This window comes from Equus caballus, chromosome 9 (genome assembly GCF_041296265.1).
Source record: "Equus caballus isolate H_3958 breed thoroughbred chromosome 9, TB-T2T, whole genome shotgun sequence".
Lineage (NCBI taxonomy): Eukaryota > Metazoa > Chordata > Mammalia > Perissodactyla > Equidae > Equus > Equus caballus.
In genome coordinates, this window is record NC_091692.1 from 96,754,900 (window position 1) to 96,775,013 (window position 20,114).

Sequence of the window (20,114 nt, forward strand, 5' to 3'; positions counted from 1 at the left end):
CCCACCTGGCTGTGCCTCTGGATGCAGTGGCTGATGGCCTCCAAGGCCAGCGTCTTCTCCAAGGCCGACATGGCCCTGATTTTGCTGACGAGCTCTTCCTCCCAGGGCGGGCTGTCGCTTGGGTGCTCGCCTGTGATCTCCCTGCCTGGGTGGGGTACAGAGAACAGAGACCAGTGCTGGGCCTCTTCAGCCCCAGGCTGGGCACCAAGGAGAAGCCCCAGGCCTCCCAGTTCCCACTCTGGCCGGGCCCCTGGACCACAGGGGCCCAAGGGGTTTTCTTCACAAAGCCTCTGCAGGAAAAGAGGCGTGAACTGAGCCAGGAGACCCTGGAAATGCAGGCAGTCAAGGGCGGACACCTCCCCAGCTGTCAATTCCGGGCGGAGAAGGGCTTTCCAAACAGGGCGCCGGCAGACAGCGGGGGGGAAGACACCTTCAGAGCGAGCGACGTGAATGCGGGCCGGAGCAATAGCTGCCACGCACTCGGCAGTGAGCACTGGGAACCTGTGCATGGCGTCTCTGACGAAGGGTTAACATGAATACACCCAAGGCTCCGGGAAAGACCTGCACCAGCATTTCAGACAGGCAGGGCAGCTGGAGGGGCAGCTCCAGAACAAATCCTACTGGCCAGTAATGACTCAAAAGGCGGTCCACTGCACCGTGATAGAAGAAACGCAGATTCAGACAACCAGATGTGACTTTTCACATCAGGGAGGAAGGAGGAGCTAGAACACGGAGAGGATGGCCTCGCGCCACGTGGTGGGGGAGGGCAGTAACCCGTCCTCTGAAAGGTAACTTCACAGCAGGTCTCACGTGGGAATAAAATGCATGTTCCAAAGCCCTCAGACACGGGGCCCGTCTCTCACAAACAGAGCCAAGCCCAGGAGCTTGACGATGACCGGGGTACCGGTTTCCAAACCAGAAAAGGAAAACAAGGCTTCGACAGCAGCATCCCGTGGGGAATGCAAACAGCCAGGTCTCGAAGCAGAGGGCGCAGGCTGCCCCCACCCCTCACCGCCCACACCCCCATGCAGCCCCGTAGTGGCATAGCCCGGCCTGTGCTGCCCCTAGGAGGGGCTCCATGTGTCCCAAGGGGGTCCCATGCCGGAGCAATGCCCCCAGGTGAGGTCCACTCTGTGAACTCCCCAGCTGACATCCATGTCAGACCGCGAGCACCAGGCCCAGACTTGTTAGGCAGCCTCACTGCCGGCACTGACCCACTGCGGGCTGGAGTCATTCATTCATTCATTCATTCATTCATTCAACAAATGCTCATCGAGAATCTACCACGTGCCAGGCACTGGAACGACAGAGAAACACAAAATGCTTGTGTTTATAACGCTCCCAAGGGGTCTGTGCCCTCAGAGCAGGGTGGTTGGTGGGTGGCTCTACCCTATCCCGCCCTCTTGGGGATGGAGGCTGCAGGGGAGGCACAGAGGGAGGGCAGCTGTGGAGCCCCCCTCCCTTCTTGGGTCTGGGGAGGGCTGCAGTCCCTCACACTGAAAGCGGGTGGGAAGAGAGTGGGACCTCCAAAGCAAACCTCCTTTGCTTCATAACGATCACTGAAGCCCTTCCAGAAGTTTCTGTCTACCCCCTCCCGTGTGCAGTGTCAGGAGAGAATCCCAGAGTGGGAGGATGTGACTGGAGCTGGGCAGACAGACCACACGCCCTCCCTGCCACACCCTGCCCAGGACACTTAGAAACCCTGTGGGAGACAGAGGGGTCAGCTCAGAGCCCGAGGCCAGGGCAGTGCCACCCAGGGACAGCTCGATGGGCCTGGCCCTGCTCACCAGTGTCCATCTCTTGCTGCACGGGGCGTGACAGGCGCTTGGACCCCCAGCGCAGACGGCGGAAGCCATCGCTGGGCGAGGCTGCCATGGACAGCTGTGCCTCCTGGGAGAGCGGGTCCTGGGCTGGATGGAGGGCAATGTCAATCATAGCTGCCAGAGCAGGGGCCACACTGCACCTGGCCCCACTTCAGGCAGTCATCTCAACCTCGCCAGCTGCCCCCACCTCAGGCAGTCACCCCAGCTTCAGCAGGCCCCCACGGTCTGCTAGAGAGCTCCCTATGGGGCCTGGGGAAGGAGGAACAGAAGAACTCCCTAACTTCTGCTGACATTTGAGGGCTCCCAGGCGTTTCCCATCCCCCAAGGCCCCTCTGCCGCAGCCTGTTCCCAGGGACCCCGCCCCAGAGGCTCTGCAATTCCATGTCCTGAGTTCACGTGGCAGTGACCACGCAGGCTTTCCCCTGTCCTTACATCCTCCACTCAGGCACAGGCCACCTTGGGATCAGCCAGGCACATGGGGCAGTGCAGACAGGACAAAGGAGCTTTGCCAAAGCCTTTAAGGGACACGCTGGGCCAGGCCCCGGCTCTCTGAGCCCAGGTGGATGGGTCAGGCTTCCGCCAAGCTTCCCAGTGTGAGGGGATGGCAGGGGCCTGCGTCCAGTGCACCTTCTGGTTGGCAGGTCTGGGACAGACCAGTATCTGTACTTCTAACAGGCCTCCAGGTGACAGTGCTGCCAGTCTGGGCTCGGGGGCCACCTGGAGGCCCCCCAGGCCGCTCTCTAGGCTGGACCCACGTAGTGGCTGCAGACTCACACGGATGTACCTCCCTCAGGGCCCTGACTACCACTTCCCCCCAGTGATCACACCCCCTTGACCATCAGCCTCACCAGGGCCCTGACATTACTTGGATCCTTGCCACTCCCTGCCCTAATTCCTAATGCCTCCCCAAAGCTGTCCCCTCGTCCATCTGCCTCACACCCTGCTCTCTCCCCGGCCTGCAGAAGACCCTGCTGCAGCTCCTGAGTTCCTGGCCCTGACCTTGTGCCCCAGTGCCCTGGCCTCTCTCCTCGCGGCCTCTCTCTGCTGCTGTCTAAAGCTCCCCACTGCCCCAGCTCCAGCTCCCTCCCCTCCAGAGCCCCGTGCTCACCCTCCCCTTTGCCTGGCCAGTTCCTCAGAGGCCCAGTGCCCGCAGAATGGCCCCGGCGAGCGCCCAGTGGCCTCTGCGGGGACACAAGCGAACCCGTGCGCGTGTGCATGAACCAACGCGACGGGGAACGGGCGAAGGAAGAGAGGGAACAAAGGGCCCAGTGAGGGGAAGCATCAGCTCCCCTCTGGGCGCTGAGGGCGGAGCCCTGTCCCAAGGCCTCTTTGTGCCCTGCCCGCCCAGTGCCTGAAAGTGGTGGGTGCCACCGTGGTCCTCGGGGCCCCCAGTTTGATGAGCCAAACCTGTTTCTCGGGGCCTCGTGGGTCCTGCTCCCACGTCTCTTCCCAGCCTGCTACCTCGGGGGGCAGTGACTACAGCAGCCCCGCTGTGCCCTCCATCCTGCCTTCATGCACAGCCTGTCTCTTCCAAAGGCCCACATCTGACCCACCTCCTCCTCTCTCCTGCCACACCCTCCCCATCTCCGCCTGAGCTGGCCACTCCCTCACTTTGGCCGCTCTTGTGTGCCTCTTGGTGGCACACCCTGAGAGCGCCTCAGCTCCACATAGAGGCACTCACCCCCACACACGCCTCGCGCCCTGCACTCTGGCCATTGGCTTCAACTGGGGGGGCTGTAGATGCGTTTGGAGGAGACGGTTTTCTCTGGAAGTTGAACTCACTTCTGTAAACCGGTCCCCAAAACCCTTTTCATAGAGGAGGCAAAGGCCAATGTCATCTGTTCCAAGCCTGGTGTGGGGCCAGGCTGTTGGAAGTGACAGTGGGAACAAGCCTGGGGGGCTTCTTGGAGGAGGTGAGGTGAAACCCCAGGGAATCCAACATCAGAGAAGGGGACAGTGAACCCAAGGAGGTAATGTTAGGGTGGCCTCGGGTAACCGAATCCCAAAAAGGTTAATTTGGCTGAAAACAGCCAAGGCCAGCTGGGAAAGCAGCTGGGGGAGTGGGGAGCACGGGCCCCTCATGTTCCCCCACGGCTCAATGCCCTCCCCACCCTCACCAGTGCCCCCTCTCCGGCCACCACTGCCAGGTGCAGTGACCACCCTCCCAGCTTCCCTCGGCTCTCAAGGGAAGGAACTGCCCCAGCCAGGAGGACCTGCAGCCTCATCCACTGCCGTCCACTGCCGGTCCCCGCCCCTGGGGGGCCACAGGCTTTCTTTTCATTTGCTTCACCCCACCTCTGCCACCACCGCCCCTGCCAGGGAGGCTTTGCACAAGCTGCCCTATTGTCTGGGGCATTCCTTCCCTGAGGCCCTGCCCACCCCTCCTCTCCCTCACCCCTCCCCTGCCTCACCACTCCCCTGCCTCACCCCTCCTCTGCCTCACCCCTCCTCTGCCTCACCCCTCCTCTCCCTCACCCCTGCTCTGCCTCACCCCTAACCTGCTGGTCCTCCACTCTGCCCTCCCCATCCACCCCAGGCCTGGGGTTCCCTTTGTCCCCCACTTAGGGTGTGTGCCTTCGGTCCTGTCCCCGTGCTAAGCTTCCAGCAGGGAAAAGGCCCTCCCCACACAGGGGGTCCAGGGCCTGGAGAATGACTCTGAGAAGCTAAAAGACCACTCAGAAATGAGCTCCAGTCTAATCAAAGAAGTCTTGTAAAAGGATGTTATTCATATGTAAAGGTTGTTTTTAAACAAAGAAGCTTTTCAGGTTATAAAAGATAGCAGCTCCCAAGAAGGGAAAGTTGGCGAAGGCATAACTGGTTGGCAAGAGTCCCACTTCCGGGAATTTAATGTATGGAAAAAATGAGAAATGCATGAAAAATTCACTACTTGAAGGTTCTTCGCAGGTTTAAAATAGCTATACATGCGCAAAAATAGAGGAAGAACGGGCGGCATTAAAAACCACGTTTCTGAAGACTGTTTAGTGACGTCGGAAATTGCTCAGGATCCCACATGGGATGAAAAGCTGTATGATTCTAATTTAAAATTAAGAGTTATCTCGGGGCATTGGGATTCCAGGGGATTTTTTTTTCCTGTATCCTTTTCAAAAATCTCCAACTGTCTGCAATGAGCATGGATTACCCTTTTCAGAAAAAGAAAATGCTTATTTAAAACCAAAAATGATTTGAGGTTTAAGACAGAAAGTTAAGGAAAAGACAAGTGAGCGAAAGCTACCTTAGGCCCCCCGGAGCAGTTGGGCCGACTGGCCGGAGGGGGAGCTGGCGTGAGGGGTCTCTGCCCAGTTCAAGTCCAGAGGGCCTGGTGGCCTTGGGGAGCCTGAGGAGAAGACGGGGCAGGTCAGGCCTGCAGGCAGGTCTGGGCAGGCCGAGGAGGGGCCGGTGTGGGAGGACCCCAGCCCCTCTCTGCTTGTGGGCACATCTGGGGCCAGAGGAGGCAGTGTGGGCCAGAGGTCACCCCCAGCGACTGCCCAGGGCGGCCTGGGTCCCACCAGGACGGCAAGGAGGTCCCTCAGAGAAAGCCCCGTCCACGAACGGCCAGAACTGGGAGATTCTGAGGACATTTGTCAGTTCCCAGGGCTGGAGCAGAGCCAGGCCAAGATGCCCCAAAATGGGCGCCCTCCCCCGGCCCTGACTGAGCAGCCGGCGGGAGCTGTCGTATGCCCGGCTGTTAATGTCGTTCAGGGGTCAGGCGAGGCTTGTGAGCTACGGGGAGGCTGAGGAGGAGGTAAAGGGGACAGTGGCCACTGTTGAAATCACTGCGATGCCAGCGGGGCTGGCCAGGGGCGTCATTCTCTGGGCAGAGCCGTCCAGAAGGAGCCGCGGGCAGATCGCAAGCGGTGGTGATGCTGGGGGCGTCTTGAAGGGCCTGTGGGAGTGGAAACCACTGGGCCTCCCCCGGGGAGCCCAGCTGTCTGGATACCTCCTGGGAGGCCACTCTGCCAGTCGCAAGTCCCTGTCCCGAATGCTCACTGGGACAATGTCTCCTGAGAAGCTGAGTCCAGAAGCCACAGTTTCCTGGCTGGCCCTGTCCCCAACAGCCACCCCAACCTAAGAATTCCATCCCCCAACCGACAACCGGGGCAGTTGAAGGAGGGCAGGCACGGGCCCCGGAGTCGGTTCTTGGGGGCTGCAAAGGCCACCATCTGGATGCTGCGAGAAAGCCCCGCAGCCGCCTCGCTGCCTGCCTGGACCTGGATGGCAGCACCACCCTGGCACCCTCAGGGGCCCTGAAGCAGGACCTGTCGCCCTGGGCAGCTCCCTCGGGACATGGCCAGGCCCTGGTTGGGGGGCTCCTCTCTCGAGAGGCCTGTACCCACTCCTGATCACTGCCAGGAAGCCCCTTGGGTACATGTCCCCAACACCAGTGCCGCAGTGTGGCCTGCTTGAGTTCATTCCATGGGTTTGGGCTCGCTGGGTCGTTCTGGACCACGTGGTCCCCCCATGTCCCTGCCTGGGGCCAGCTGCTCTCAGCCCCCACCGCTGCCTGCCGAGGTCGTGCCCCCAGAGCCGGGAGAACAAAGCGGGGTGCTGACTGTGGGGATGCGGTGCCCCACACACTAGCCACTGCCCCCAGGTGCGTCCACTGGATTCTCCGTCACAGGGAGAAATGCGACCTGAGGGCAGTTGGGGGTGTGGTCAAACCAACTGCCACCCTCAGCTGGGCTCTGGGGACACGGAGCCCTGCCCTGGGGCTGCTCCCTGAGGAGCTGAGGGGCCTGAAAAGTCAGCAGCCAATCCTCCTCCTGCCCCACCGCCCCCACGGGGCTCTGTGACCGAAAGCTGCCTCCACAACTGGCCCCGGGCTCAGTGCTCCAGCCCCGTGGCCTCCGGGGTTCTCCTTAGAACAGGCCGAGGGGTCACCCCTGAGGAGCCTCTGCCCTCTCACAGTCATTATTTTTGGGTTTCTTCAGCATTTTCTCCCCTGGGAGGAGCTCGGTGCAGCACCCGCCCCCCCCAACCACGGGGCAGCAGGAGGAGCCCGGCAGAGAGCGGGCTCCTGGCTCCTGATGGGTGGAGCCGCTCCTGGTGGGATCTGAGGGTGGCTCTCCAAAACCTCAGAGCTGCGAACTGTTGCGACAACACAGGGTCCCTTCCTGTGGACATGGTGGGTGGGGGGTGTCCGGCAGAGCAGAGCGAGGAGAGGAGCCACGCAGGTGGTGGGGGCTGACAAGCAGAGGGGAGAGAAGGGAGGAGAGAAGATGGTGAAAGACCCTCGGGCCACCGCGGCCACGAGCCAGTAGGCTGAGGAGGGATCTGCTCCGAGGAGCCTGGGGGTGGCCCCACAGGAGGGCCTTTCTGGAGCCTTCTGCCATAAGTGCCCCCCATGCCGACAGTGCCCAAGGACAGGTGGCCCCGGGCTCCCAGAGAATAGGGAGGTGGGGCCTGCGGGCGGCGGGCCAGTCTGGAGGACGACGGAAAGCAGGGTGCAGACAGAAAGCTCCCCAATGAGGCTTCCCCTGGGCGCTGGCAGGCTGCAGCCCCATGGGGCCTTCCGCTTTGGGGGTGCGTGTTTCTCTATCCATGCTCTCCACGTGCCCTGAGGACGGGCTTGCTGTCCCTCTGCTCTCTGACCTCTGGAGGATACGCGGGGACAAGACAGGTGACCGGGATGCAGCGATGCAGCCCGGCCCAGGCTCTGGGGCTTTGTAGGTCACACTGGGTTTCCTCAACCCCTACAAGCCCCATGGATGCGGCGGCACGGCCATCTGCCCCTGGGAGAGGGGCCAGAGTTGGCCCTGGGGATGTGTCATGGGGGAGCTTGCTAAAGACCCTCAACACCCACCAGATCCCAGTCAGGTGCAGCTGGACGCCCCAGCCACACTGAGGTGACGTGCCTCCAGAGGACACGTGGCCCTCAAAGGTCCCGAATCTGAATCAGTGCTTCAATCCCTGGGGATCCTGGAGGCAGGCAGTTTCCATGGTGACAGAGGGCGGCCTGGGGGAGGAGGGGTGAGCCGTGAGCTCTGGCGATACGTGGGGACCAGGGACACGTCGGTGACCTCTGCTTTGGAGTTCTGAGCACAGTGGCAGGCTGCGGGTGGGAGCCAGGGATGGGCCGGACCTGGGCAGGTGGCCGCCTCCAGGGCACGGCAGGCTGCCCGGTGGCTGGTTCCGAGCAGAAGTGGGGGTCTGCATCAAGGGGTGCAGCCCGAATGCTGAGCGGAGGGGGTGCTGGGGCACTGGGGCAGACACTCTGGCCCCTGCCTGGAGGAGCGGTGAGGAAGTCCCAAGGCCGGTCCCCAGCCCCTGCTCGGCGGCCTTCCCCTCCCAAGGCTGGGAGGCTGGGAGGAGGGCCGGCCTGGAAGAAGGGGTCCCTGGAGGAGGAAGGGGGGCCTAGGGGAAACTGAGACCTGGGGGTGTTGGGGACCACACGGGCTGCAGGGCGGGCAGGACCCCGCTTCCCCAGGAGCCAGAAGAGGGCCCCATGGGAGACAAAGGCTCAGGGACCCTGGGGATGGAGCTGACTGGGTCTGTTACGGTTGGGGTCAAACATTAGGCGGTGACCAGGGCTTAAAGAGCGTTTCTTAGGAGGCTTCAGGCACCTGTGGTGTGGCCGTCGCACTCTGGTGTGGGGACCAGGGACAAGTGATCCAGAGGCCTGAGGAAGCTGGGGGACGACCCTCGCCGTGGGGTGGGCACAGAGCCAGGCACAGCCGGGAAGTCTTCCCGGAGGAAGCAGCAGAGGGACAGAGGACCCTGGGTTCTCTCGGGGGAATGCTGTGAGACAAGGGGGCGAGGTGACCGGGGGTGGGCAGGGGGTGGGAATTGGGGGTGTGTGGCATTAACACTGAGGGGCAGGGAAGAGAGGAGAGGGGCGGAGTGCCAACGTCGTGCCCAGCTGTAAGGCTCTGGAGACGGGGGCCTGGCTGGGAGGTGGGCACTCGAGGGGGCAGGAGGCTGCACTCGTGGAGCCCAGAGGCCCGAGTGCGGGGAGGGGCAGGTGAACACGGCAGCCTGAGTGGGCCGAGGTGTGGGGACCAGCCACTGAGATCCCAGTCTTGTGAGTGCCTGGGGGAGGGCAGCCGGCCCGGGCAGAGGGATGCCAAGTGGGAGGCACTGGCATCCCCGAGGGGGAAGCTGGGGGAGACCGAGTGCCCCGGGAAGAGGCTCCGGGCAGCTGGGGCAAGAGCTGGAGGCAAAGACAAACCAGGGAGTAGAGAGGGGCCTGAGAGGGCCCCCTCCCCCAGGCATCCACCCAAGGCCCCCCAGAGGCCCCTGCTAGCTGCACCTTCCAGGGTCCCCAGCACTTCCCAGTTCTTCACTCCCCAGAGTGCCCTGTCCCACTAGGGTCAGAAAACCCAGGATTGGGCATGTAGAAATCCGGACTGCCTACCAGAGAGAACAGCGAGGGGGCGCGGCCACCCCCACCCTGGAGGCCCCTTGGCCAAGGAAGGCCTTGAGAGGTGCAAGCCTGGGCTGACGCTGGAGGCCTGGGCATCCAACTTGCTCACGTCACCAGTGCTGGCTGTGCCCAGGGCCGCACACTGTGATTGTGGCTGGTTAATTTGAAAGTTTTACCGTGACTATTGCGCTCCTTGTCGCCCCAGGTCCACATGGGGTAGAGCTGGGAGGGCAGGACAGCGGAGGCCGCACAGAACTCAAGTTTCAGATGGATCCCGTCAAGAAGTGGAGAGACAGAGGGGAGAGACACAGGGTCTCTGAGTCCTGCGGCAGCCCACAGCTCCCCGTGCAGCTGTCACCATCTGACTCCTTCATTTATTCGACATGGGATACTTGAGCACCCAGAATGTACTGTTCTCCAGCAGCTTGGGAAAAGGAGACAAAGACGTGACCAAGGCAATCTGTGCTCCTAGGGGCTCCAGGTCTGGGAGGGAGACACATTCATAGACGGACAGCCATTCAAAAAGGCATGTGCCCAGTAGAAACAGTCAATTTCTGCCTGGAAGAATCAGGGCAGGCCTCCTGGAGGAAGGGGCATTTGAGCTAGGGCTTGAAGCACAGATAGGAGTTTACCAGATGGTAAGGAAAGAAAGGGTCTCGCAGCAGGGGGAATGGCATACAAGATCACGGAGCTGGGAAAGATTCCGCAAGTCCCAGGGTGGGAAGGTGGTGCCCAAGGGCCTGGCCTGGGCAGTGGGTCTGTGTTTGCAAGGGGGGCCGTAGGGGGTCCGCGTGGGCCCAGTGGCAGGGGGATGTGAGCGGTATCCTTGTAAAATGCAGGGCTCCGGATGTAGGTTTTGTCTTTCGGAGCGTTCTGCGGTGTCAAAGCGGCAGAAGCAAAGGGGCTTTGAGCTCAGGAAGGCCATGTGGGGGCCGAGGGGGCGCCCAGCGAGCAGGCCTGTGCCGGGGAGACTGTGTGGAGGCTGCGCCAGGCTGAAGCTTTGGGGCCACCTCGCTTCCTTCCGCTCTCCTTGGCTGTCACTCCGAGGTCACCTGTGGCATCCATGTGGCCCAGCCTCTGAGCGGGTGTCGGTCACAGGAAGACGGCACATGGTGTGGTGTCGAGGGCCCGTCAGACCCCAGGATGGCCGCTTGCTCTGCCAGGCCCTGGGCAAATCTTCTACGGGGCTGCCTCCGTCCGGCTCCGGCCCCCGCAGGCCCCACCTGCGCCCCGTTTGTCTCCCCAGAGCCCCCAGGAGCCTCCCCTGCCTCTCGCCCCACACACTTCCTGCTGTCTCCCTCCCACCACCTTTATTCCTGATTCTCCATCCAAGGGCCGGCCAGGCAGGGCAGGGGTGGGGCCAGATGGGGCCGGGGAGGGAGAGCTGAGGAGGGAGACTCCAGTGGGCATGGGGGCCGCCGGGGGGAGGCCAGCAAGGGATGTGGGGAGATGGGGTCAGGGACACCAAGGCGCCTGCAGCGAGGCGACCCGGGCCAGGGCTCGCACCTCCTGCAGTCAGCCTGACGGCAGCCAAATCCCACAGGGTCCCTCAGAGCTGCTCCTCCACCATGGGCTGTGTGGCCTTCAATAGATTACCGAGCTTCTCTGTGCCTCAGTTTCCCCACCTGTAAAATAGCCCCTGCTGCATTTGGTTGTGGTGAAGATTAACCGAGCATTTTTCTGTAAAGCACTTGGACACGTAATAGAAATACAATAGAAATACAACATCGCAAGAAGAGCCGAATTCACACTCAGCGGACGCATGGTAGTGGTTAGGGCGTGAGGGAGGGCCTGTGGGATGGCTCAGGCCACTGTCCTCAGATTGGGTAACTGGGGAGATGGTGTCTGAGTTGGTGATGTTTCAGCAGAAACGGGAAGAAGCAGGGCGTGCACAGGTTGGTGGGGCCCCGGCAGGGAGGAGTTCCAGGAGGAAAGAAGAGCCCAAGGCAGAGCTCGGGGGTGCACAGGGCTGTGGCCTTGCAGGGCCAGGTGGCCCACAGGCCGGGAGGCGGGGAGGGGCTCAGGACCAGGGAGGAACAGCGTGGGGTCTACGCAGGGGAGCCACACGGCCGGTGTCTTCTCATGTCTCCATCCTTTCCTCCTGGCTTCACTTGACAAATATGACACAAGCACTGCATGGGCCAGGTGCTGGTTGGTCACCCAGAGTGCAGATGGCAAAGGGACAGCTGCCCCTGGTAACCCTGGTTTGGCTACAGGATGGCCAGGATGCTCACGGAGCCTGCAGTCACCGCCTGGCTCCTGGTGGCATGGCTGGAAGCTTAGTCGCTATGGGCTTGGAGCCCGCCTACCTGCAGTCACCTCTGGCCAGTCTAGGACGTCCGCTCTGAGCGTGGACCACGCGCCGCCCTGTTCTCGCCAGCCCCTTCCACCGTGGGCTCCTAGTTCGTGGTCCCAGCGCATCCCCACCACGGGCCAGCCAACAGGACCTGACTGGAGCCTGGCAGGGAAGGAGGGGACCCGGGCCGCAGGCAGGGAGGGAGAAGCGAAGGAGCGAGTGGGCGGCAGTGGGGAGAGCCCGGGCTGCTGGCCAGGAGCGCGGGGCCCCAGGCGGCTGGCAGCCAAGCAGAGGCAGGGAACAGGACAGGTGCAGGTGACCAGCTCCTGTGCCTAATCTGACAGGGCTGTGAAGATGCCTGAGGGGCACTTGGACAGGGCCTGGCACCCTGCAGGTGCTCAGTGAGGGCAGCAGCCCCACTCAGGCGGCCTGGGAAGGGCCCCCCAGATACCTCCCAGCCCAGGATGGGTGCCTAGGGGGTGAGGGGAGGAAGGAGGCCAGAGACTGGACGGGTGGGAGCAGAGCTCCAGGGGCTGACCCTGGGAGGGAGGGAGAGTCTGGGAGAGGGGTGGCTCTGTCTCTTGGGGCCATGGGGCCCTGGCCAGCCCTCCCCTCCGAAGTTATGACTTCATCTGCCACCCGGTCGTCCTGGGAATTAAATGGGGTCCAATGAGGTGCAGCCCCGGCCCAGCCACCCTCCAGACAGGTCTTCCCGGCTCCTCCCGGCTGCACAGCTGACAGATGGTGGGTTCTGTGTCCTTCAGCCACGCCGCGGCTGAGCCCATGTTCACCGCCAGTGGGTGCTCAGCATCTGTCGAATGACTGACGTGCGGACAGCACGTGGACCAGCGGACAAAAGAGTGGATGATGAACGAAGGAGGACTCAACAGAAAACTCAACGAACGGCCCACCTCCCTGAAGCGGCCCGTGAACAGGAGCCTCACTGTCCTCTCTCTGCCCATGCAGCCATGGCGTCTGCTCCCTGCACACTCTCCCCTCCTTTGTCAGTCTCTCTCGCACGGGAGATTTGAAGAAGCCTGGAGTAAATGTCTTTGTCTCACCTTTCTGGCACACAGTAATGCTCAATAAGCGTTTGTTGAATGAATGAGCAAGTGAGTGGATGGGTGGCTGAGCAGAAGGAACGGTCAGAGCTGGTTTGTGCAAGGCCGGCTGTGGGACGGGCCTGACACCTAGGAGGCTCCTCAGGGACTGGAGCAAGTTTGGCTCAGGGGGAGAGGACACAGGTGGGCAGGCCCCACTCTGGCCAGGCCAGGAGCCCTTGGCAGAGAGCCAGAAAGCCCCAGGGCACACACCCAGGGCCAGGCCTCCCCACGGCCTCTCAGAGCCCGCGGACCTGGGTGGGCAGGGGAGACCTCCACCAACACCCCCGACTCTGGTGCAGGAGCAGCCATGGCCTGCATGTCGGGGGGGTCACCGGGTCAGCCCCCCTGCAGAGATGGAGGGATGCAGCTCATCGAGGGGGCAGAGACCCCACTCCCAGGAGGAGTCATGGAGGGGCTGGGCCCCACCCAGCTCCCCGACTCCGGTCCCACACCACCCGCTCTGCCGCAGGGCCCACAGCCGAGGGGCCAGTAGCTGTGTCTGTTGGCAAACTTGGTCCCCTTTCTCCAGGGTGGGCGGGCGGGGGCCTGGAAGCGATTAAACTAGCAGATCCAGACCCTTTTTCTGAAAGGACAGAGTGGGACAGAATGGTCTGTAAGGACCCCTTCTGCTCTGGCAGTGTGGGGAGGGTGTGTGAGTTCATGTGTGTGTGTGCGAGTGCTCATGTATGTGCGTGCATGTGAGAGTGTGTGTGTGTGTCTGTGATTGAGTGTGTGTGTGTGAGATTGCGTGTGTGTGTGTGCACGAGCGCTCATGTGCTCCAGGGCACGTCCAGCCTGGAGTGACGGCTCTCTGGGAATTACCCTCTTGCCTCTTTCAGGGGAAGTCCTAGCCCAGATCCCTCTCCCCAGGAGGCCGAGCAGGGCACAGGCCCCCTAAGCCCCCTCAGCTGAGTGGGCTGAGCCTTCTTGTTCCCAGACCTGGCCTCTGCCTCAGAAGATGCGTGCATCGCAGCCTGGACCAGTCAAAAGGGCCAGCTTGCACGTCGGCTCACCCAGGCCCCATTGCCCTTGCTAGAGCAGCCTCGCCGAGACCTACCCCGCATCCCCCTCGGAGTCTCCCACCCCGTGGAAGCCCAAGTGTGTCAAGTGGCCCTGGCAGCCCCATCCTGCCCCTTGGCCCCTACCCTGAGCCTCCAGGTGCCCATGGCCCACACATTGGAGCAGGCGATGGGGCTGCCTGCCTTCCAGCCACAGGCCAGCCCCAGCCACCTGCTAGGGCAGGAGCCTGAGCCTCCTTAAGCTGGCTCCTCCACAGCTAAGGAGAAAGAGCCCCGCGAGGGACTGGAGCTGGTCCCCCTGGGCAGCGGGGCACCCTGAAGGACGTGGCCCATCTGTCTACCCGCTGCGCCCTGAGCTGTGGGCTGCCCTGGGGCCGAGACTCCTCCGCAGGTCCAGCCACACCAGCAGGTCCAGCCCGCTCTTTGGAGGGAGCCTCGAGCCGGCCAGAGGGGGAGGCTGGACTGGAAAGCTGGGGTGTGCAGGGAGCTGCTGGTCCTGCAGTGGAGGGACCCAGAGGACGGCCGCTGCCCAGTGGGGTCTGCTCCACCTGGGGTTCCCGTCACGGGGAGCAGCTCCGACTGGAGACACGGGCTCCAAGAGATGGATATTCTTACATAATCCCAGGTGGGGAGCAGGCAGCCCAGGGCGGTTAGGAAACTCCGGCCCCACCGAGGAGCCTGTTGGACTCTGATGCAGAAACCTCCACATCACCGCTCCAGGCTGTGGAAGGGGGGCAGGGTCTGTGTCCGCGGAAAAGGAGCTTTCCTGTAAACCCTGCCCAGAGGACATCGTCCTCCTCATGGCTGGAGAGGGGCAGGGCAGGAGGGGGACACGGCAGGAGGGGGACATGCAGGAGAGGGACACTGCAGGAGGGGGACACCGCAGGAGGGAGACACCACAGGAGGGGGACACCAGAGGAGGGGACACCGCAGGAAGGGGACACTGTAGCAAAAGGGGACACTGCAGGAGGGGACACTGCAGCAAGAGGGGACACCACAGGAGGGGGACACCACAGGAGGGGACACTGCAGGAGGGGGACACCGCATGAGGGGACACTGCAGGATGGGGGACACCGCAGGAGGGGGATACCACAGGATGGGGGACACCGCAGGAAGGGGACACCACAGGATGGGGGACACCACAGGAGGGGGACACCACAGGAGGGGGGACACCGCAGGAGGGGGACACCGCAGGAGGGGGACACCGCAGGAGGGGGACACTGCAGGAGGGGGACACCGCAGGAGGACAGCACCACAGGATGGGGGACACCACAGGAGGGGGGACACCGCAGGAGTGGGACACCACAGAATGGGGGACACCACAGGATGGGGGACACCGCAGGAGGGGGACATGCAGGAGGGGGACACCGCAGGAGGGGGACATGCAGGAGGGGGACACCGCATGAGGGGACACTGCAGGATGGGGGACACGGCAGGAGGGCGACACCGCAGGAGGGGGACATGCAGGAGGGGGACATGCAGGAGGGGACACCGCAGGAGGGGAACACCGCAGGAGGGGGACACCGCAGGAGGGGGACACGGCAGGAGGGGGACATGCAGGAGGGGGACATGCAGGAGGGGGACATGCAGGAGGGCGACACCGCAGGAGGGGGACACGGCAGGAGGGGGACACGGCAGGAGGGGGACACGGCAGGAGGGGGACATGCAGGAGGGGGACACCGCAGGAGGGGGACATGCAGGAGGGGGACACCGCAGGAGGGGGACATGCAGGAGGGGGACATGCAGGAGGAGGACATGCAGGAGGGGGACACGGCAGGAGGGGGACACCGCAGGAGGGGGACAAGCAGGAGGGGGACATGCAGGAGGGGACACCGCAGGAGGGGAACACCGCAGGAGGGGGACATGCAGGAGGGGGACATGCAGGAGGGGGACACGGCAGGAGGGGGACATGCAGGAGGGCGACACCACAGGAGGGGGACATGCAGGAGGGGGACATGCAGGAGGGGGACATGCAGGAGGGGGACATGCAGGAGGGCGACACCGCAGGAGGGGGACACGGCAGGAGGGGGACACGGCAGGAGGGGGACACGGCAGGAGGGGGACATGCAGGAGGGGGACACCGCAGGAGGGGGACATGCAGGAGGGGGACACCGCAGGAGGGGGACATGCAGGAGGGGGACATGCAGGAGGAGGACATGCAGGAGGGGGACACGGCAGGAGGGGGACACCGCAGGAGGGGGACAAGCAGGAGGGGGACATGCAGGAGGGGGACACGGCAGGAGGGGGACACCGCAGGAGGGGGACACGGCAGGAGGGGGACACGGCAGGAGGGTAACATACAGGAGGGGGACACCGCAGGAGGGGGACATGCAGGAGGGGGACGTGCAGGAGGGGGACATGCAGGAGGAGGACATGCAGGAGGGGGACACCACAGGAGGGGGACATGCAGGAGGGGGACATGCAGGAGGGGGACATGCAGGAGGGGCTGCGGGAACAGGCTGGGAAGAGCTCCTGCAGGACCAGAGCAGGAGCCCTGGGCTGCTGGTGTCCCCTGCCTGGCCCCGAGGGTGAGGACCAGGAGCTGAGGTGGGATTGGGGTCGTCTGGCACAGCCACACCCCCACCTGCCGGGGACCCCGTCACAGAGCTGTGAGGGCCACGGCAAACAGGGCCGAGGCAGGGGCTGCCGGCACCCGGGGCTGAGCCACTCCTGGTCCTTTGGGCCTAACTCTGGAGCAAGAGGGGGGTCTCAGGGGAGCCAAAGGCCACGCCCCCCCAGGGGAAAGGATCCTGGGCCATTTCCCAGAGACCACCCCACACTGTCCACCAGGGGGCCCAGGCCAAAGGCCTCCTACGTGGGGGGGGACAGGACAGGTCCCCCCAAGGTCTTGGCTCCCATCGGCTCCACCTCAACGACCTCTGGGGGGCCTGTTAGAAATTCGGATTCCACTCTCCTGCCCTGAAAAGAATCAGGTTGGGCAGGCCTCAGGTGTAGCCTGGGAATCTGCATTTTTAACCCAAGCTCCCGGGGCTGAGGTGGCCGTGTCGGGCGTCCCCGGACGTTTAGGGCAGGAGATACCCCCCACGGTGGCTGGGAGCCCCTGAGCAGGGGTCTCTGCTAGGAAGACTGACCCAGGGGGGAGCTGAGGCCTGGGCAGGGAGGGGACGCCCCAAGAGGCCTTTCAGAGGCCGGGAGGCACACAGGCCGGGGAGGGCGAGCAGGGAGGACAGGATGGGCCCGCGGGGCTGGGGCTCCTCTGCAGTGGGAGAGGCGGCAGCGGCCACCGCACCAGGCTGCCAGCCTCCCCCAGCCCCACGCCTCAGTCACGATTTTGGAAGGACACCTCTGCGGATGAGCGTGGAACTGGCCTCCAGCGCTGGAACCACCGTTGCCAGGAGAGGGGGTGGCCTGTGCTGCAGGCTGGCTCCCCCGCGGTGGCCTCAATCGCTCATTTGCAATCGCTCACTCTCAGTAACTGCTTGGGGCCTCGGAGCTCTGGCGCAACACCTCCGCAGTGCGCTGGCCATCTCAGAGACCGGGCAGCGCCTTTTCCAGAGCACCAAGCCCTCTGGGGTCCCCGGGCCTCCCTGGTTGACAGGTGGGGATGCCAGAGTTCCGGGGCCTCCCAGGACTGGCCCCACCCCCAGGGCGGTCAGGATCCACAAACTGGCCCCTGCCAGCTGCAGGTGTCCCCTGGACTGGCCCCACTCCCACCCCATCCCCATCTTTGGAAGGAAGCTCAGCTCTGGGAGGTCCCGAGTCCTCCCTCCCCCCGCATGGCCACAGCACGTGAAAAAGAGTGAGCTGCAATGTGACTTAAAATTTTCTAGTAGCCACAATAAAAAGGAAGAGATGAAATTAATTTTCATCATTTATTCTATTTGACCGAATATATCCAAAGTACTAGCCAGTGCAGGAAGTATTCCAGCCTTGGGGCAGGTGCCATCAGGATGGCCCCTTGTCAGGTGTGCAGAGCTGGGGAAGAGAACAGGACTCCTGGCCCACGACAGGGAGGCACCCCCGCTGGTCTGAGCGGGGAGGCACGGCCGCCTCATCTGGAGGGAGGCAGGGCCCCGCCCTGGGAGCCTGGTCTGGGGGCGCCCAGCGCTCTGCCTGTGATGAGACGCCCCTCTCCTTTCTGCCTCTTCAGAGCCCCCAGCCCCCACAGCCTGCATGCCATCCCCAAGCACCTCACTGCCGGCTGGGCTGAGGGGGGGTGCGGTGGGGAGGCTGGAGAAGGGAAGAGGGCGGCGTTGGCGGTGGAGGCTTCAGGAAGCCCAGCCCCCCACGGCTCTCCTCTCCCGCCCCCGCAGCTCATCGGGACTCCAGGCACGGAGCTCCCAGGTGGGCGGGAGGCTGGATGACAGGCAGGGGCTGCTGTCAACGCTGTGGGCACCCAGCCCGGTGCCACTGAGCCTCCACAGCCCCCTCTGCCCTGGGGGCCCCTCGTCCCCGGCTCTCTCTGTCCCTGGTCTGCGTCCAGGGAGCGCTCTGGCAATTTGACAAAAGCCCAAGTGCTGCCGAGGTGAGGCAGGAGGAGGGGCAGCCAAGGGGTCGGCAAGGATTTGTCCCTAGTGAGTCGGTGGGGAGCCGGGCCGGTGTCACAGCCCTGAGTCTGATCACCACCGTGGCCTGCAGCTACAGTCACTGCATTTCCACTGGGGAAACTGAGGCCCGCACAGCCACACCAGGGAGATTCAGCTAGGAGGACCCAACGCCTCCAGAGGTCAAAGGGGAGGTGGGAGGGGAGGGGCCACAGTGAGGCAGCAGGGACAGCAATGACCAAGCTGATGTCAAGCCGGGCCAGGATGGGGACAGCTGGGAGGGGGCAACTGTGAGGAAGGGGAGGTGGCAGTGACAGCATTGTGCCCCTGGAGGGGCTGCTGGAATATCACAAGATGTGGGCTCCACCACCTCCCTCCCGCACCTCCTGGTGAACCCAGGGGCCCTCCTCAAGTTCCCGGCCACCCTACTGCACACACCCCATACCACACACACACACACCAACACACACACATACACACTCTACAACACACACACACCCTACCACACACACACACATCCTACCACACACACATGCCCTACCATGCACACACGCCCCCACTACACACACACACCTTACCACGTATAAGACACAAACACCCTACAACACACACACCCCCTACCACACACACACACCCCCTACCACACACACACCCCCTACCACACACACATACACCCTACCACACACACACCCCCTACCACACACACATACACCCTACCACACACACACATGCCCTACCATGCACACACATACACTACCATGCACACACACAGCCTACCACATACACACAGACACACACAGCACACATACACACAGACACACATACACCCACCACACACACAGAGGTGTGCACACGTACCCACACAGACACACACACATATAAGTACCCCTGAAACGTGTCCATCAAGGATGCTGTGGGTACCACAGCCTGGTTCCCATAGCAACGCCTGGATGGAGGGGGAGGGGAGGAGAGTGGAAATGCAGAGAGACACCAAATAAAGAACAACAAGTTCAAAAATTGAGCATCTAGGGAGAAATAAGCACGGAGGGATGGACAGAGGGAGCCCTGTCCGTTGTCACATGAACACACATTGGCCAGCACCGACTGCAGAGTGGCCCTGCAGGCAGAGGACAGGCCCGTAGAGTGACTGAGGTGGCCAGGCCGGGTGGGTAGAAGGAGTGTCCTGAGGGGCGGGAGGTACTAGCTGGTCCTGGGGCCTCGAGAGCCCGCCTGGGACGCCCCCTCCTATCCTGCGCTGGGGAGACCTGCGGGGTCAGAGCCGGGCTGTGATGAGGGTCATTGGTTCCGGGCTGACCTGTTTGCTAGGACTCACCTGGATGAGAGCAAGTATCAGGGGGGCCTCTTGAAGGAGGCAGCCTGTGCATCGCCTGCAGAAGATGGGAGGACGGGGGCCGCCGTGGAAGAGGTTGGCAGGGGAAGGTGTGCCCAAGAAAAGCCACTGGGGAGTGTGGCAGAGTCCCAGATGTGGGCTGCTGCAGTGGAAGGGGTCTTGAACGCTGGGCCGAGGGAGCAGAAGGAGGCTTGGGAGCAAGGGTACCAGACAACCTCACAAGTCAGACTGGAGGCGAGGCATTGTGGTCCAGGGGCCAGAAACTTGAGTCCTGGGTGGGTCGGCCCCAGGCCATCGGATGTGTCACCTCCCACCAGCTAAGCCTCATTGCCTGTCCCCTCTTCCCACGGGTGCCCACCTCCCGCCCAAGGAAGAACTGAGAATCCCAGCCCCGGCCTGGGGGAAGGCCCCACACCCTGCCTGTTCTCCACGGGGAGCTGGGCACAGCCACAGTTTACCCACACGAGCCGAAAGGAGCCACCCCCGTCGGGGTCTCCTCACGGGCTTCAGGGAGCAGCAGGAATACACAGAGTTCCTCCTAACCAGACAGGGCTCCAGGAGATGCAGGGGTCTGAGTGGACCACAAGCTCTTGCCGCATCTAGGCATCAGCAGAGAGCCGCGTTCCTGCTCCCCAGGCCAGGTTCTCCTCATTGATG

The 20,114-nt window shown here is 63.1% G+C and overlaps 1 protein-coding gene and 1 long non-coding RNA gene across 18 annotated transcripts in view; one reads left to right on the plus strand and one right to left on the minus strand.

Annotated features, from left to right (window-relative positions):
- LOC102148307 (maestro heat-like repeat family member 5) overlaps positions 1 to 6,601 on the minus strand; it is a 44,106-nt gene extending 37,505 nt beyond the window's left edge. For 7 of the 17 annotated variants that reach the window (XM_070221969.1, XM_070221967.1, XM_070221964.1 and 4 more), the window contains exons 1-4: positions 5,761 to 6,303; positions 5,056 to 5,157; positions 1,788 to 1,910; positions 6 to 145 (exon numbers count right to left, since the gene is read on the minus strand). In XM_070221969.1, the coding sequence (XP_070078070.1) occupies positions 6 to 145; positions 1,788 to 1,875 (228 nt within the window). In that variant the 5' untranslated portion in view covers positions 1,876 to 1,910; positions 5,056 to 5,157; positions 5,761 to 6,303. Of the gene's footprint in view, positions 1 to 5; positions 146 to 1,787; positions 1,911 to 5,055; positions 5,158 to 5,760 lie in introns of all 17 variants that reach the window. The other 10 variants (XM_070221961.1, XM_070221960.1, XM_070221957.1 and 7 more) reach the window with 3 other exon arrangements.
- Positions 5,918 to 12,541, plus strand: LOC111775046 (uncharacterized). Its single transcript, XR_002810533.2, has 2 exons — positions 5,918 to 6,414; positions 12,244 to 12,541. It is a non-coding gene; the product is annotated as an uncharacterized lncRNA (long non-coding RNA).
- Positions 12,542 to 20,114: the final 7,573 nt, after the last annotated feature.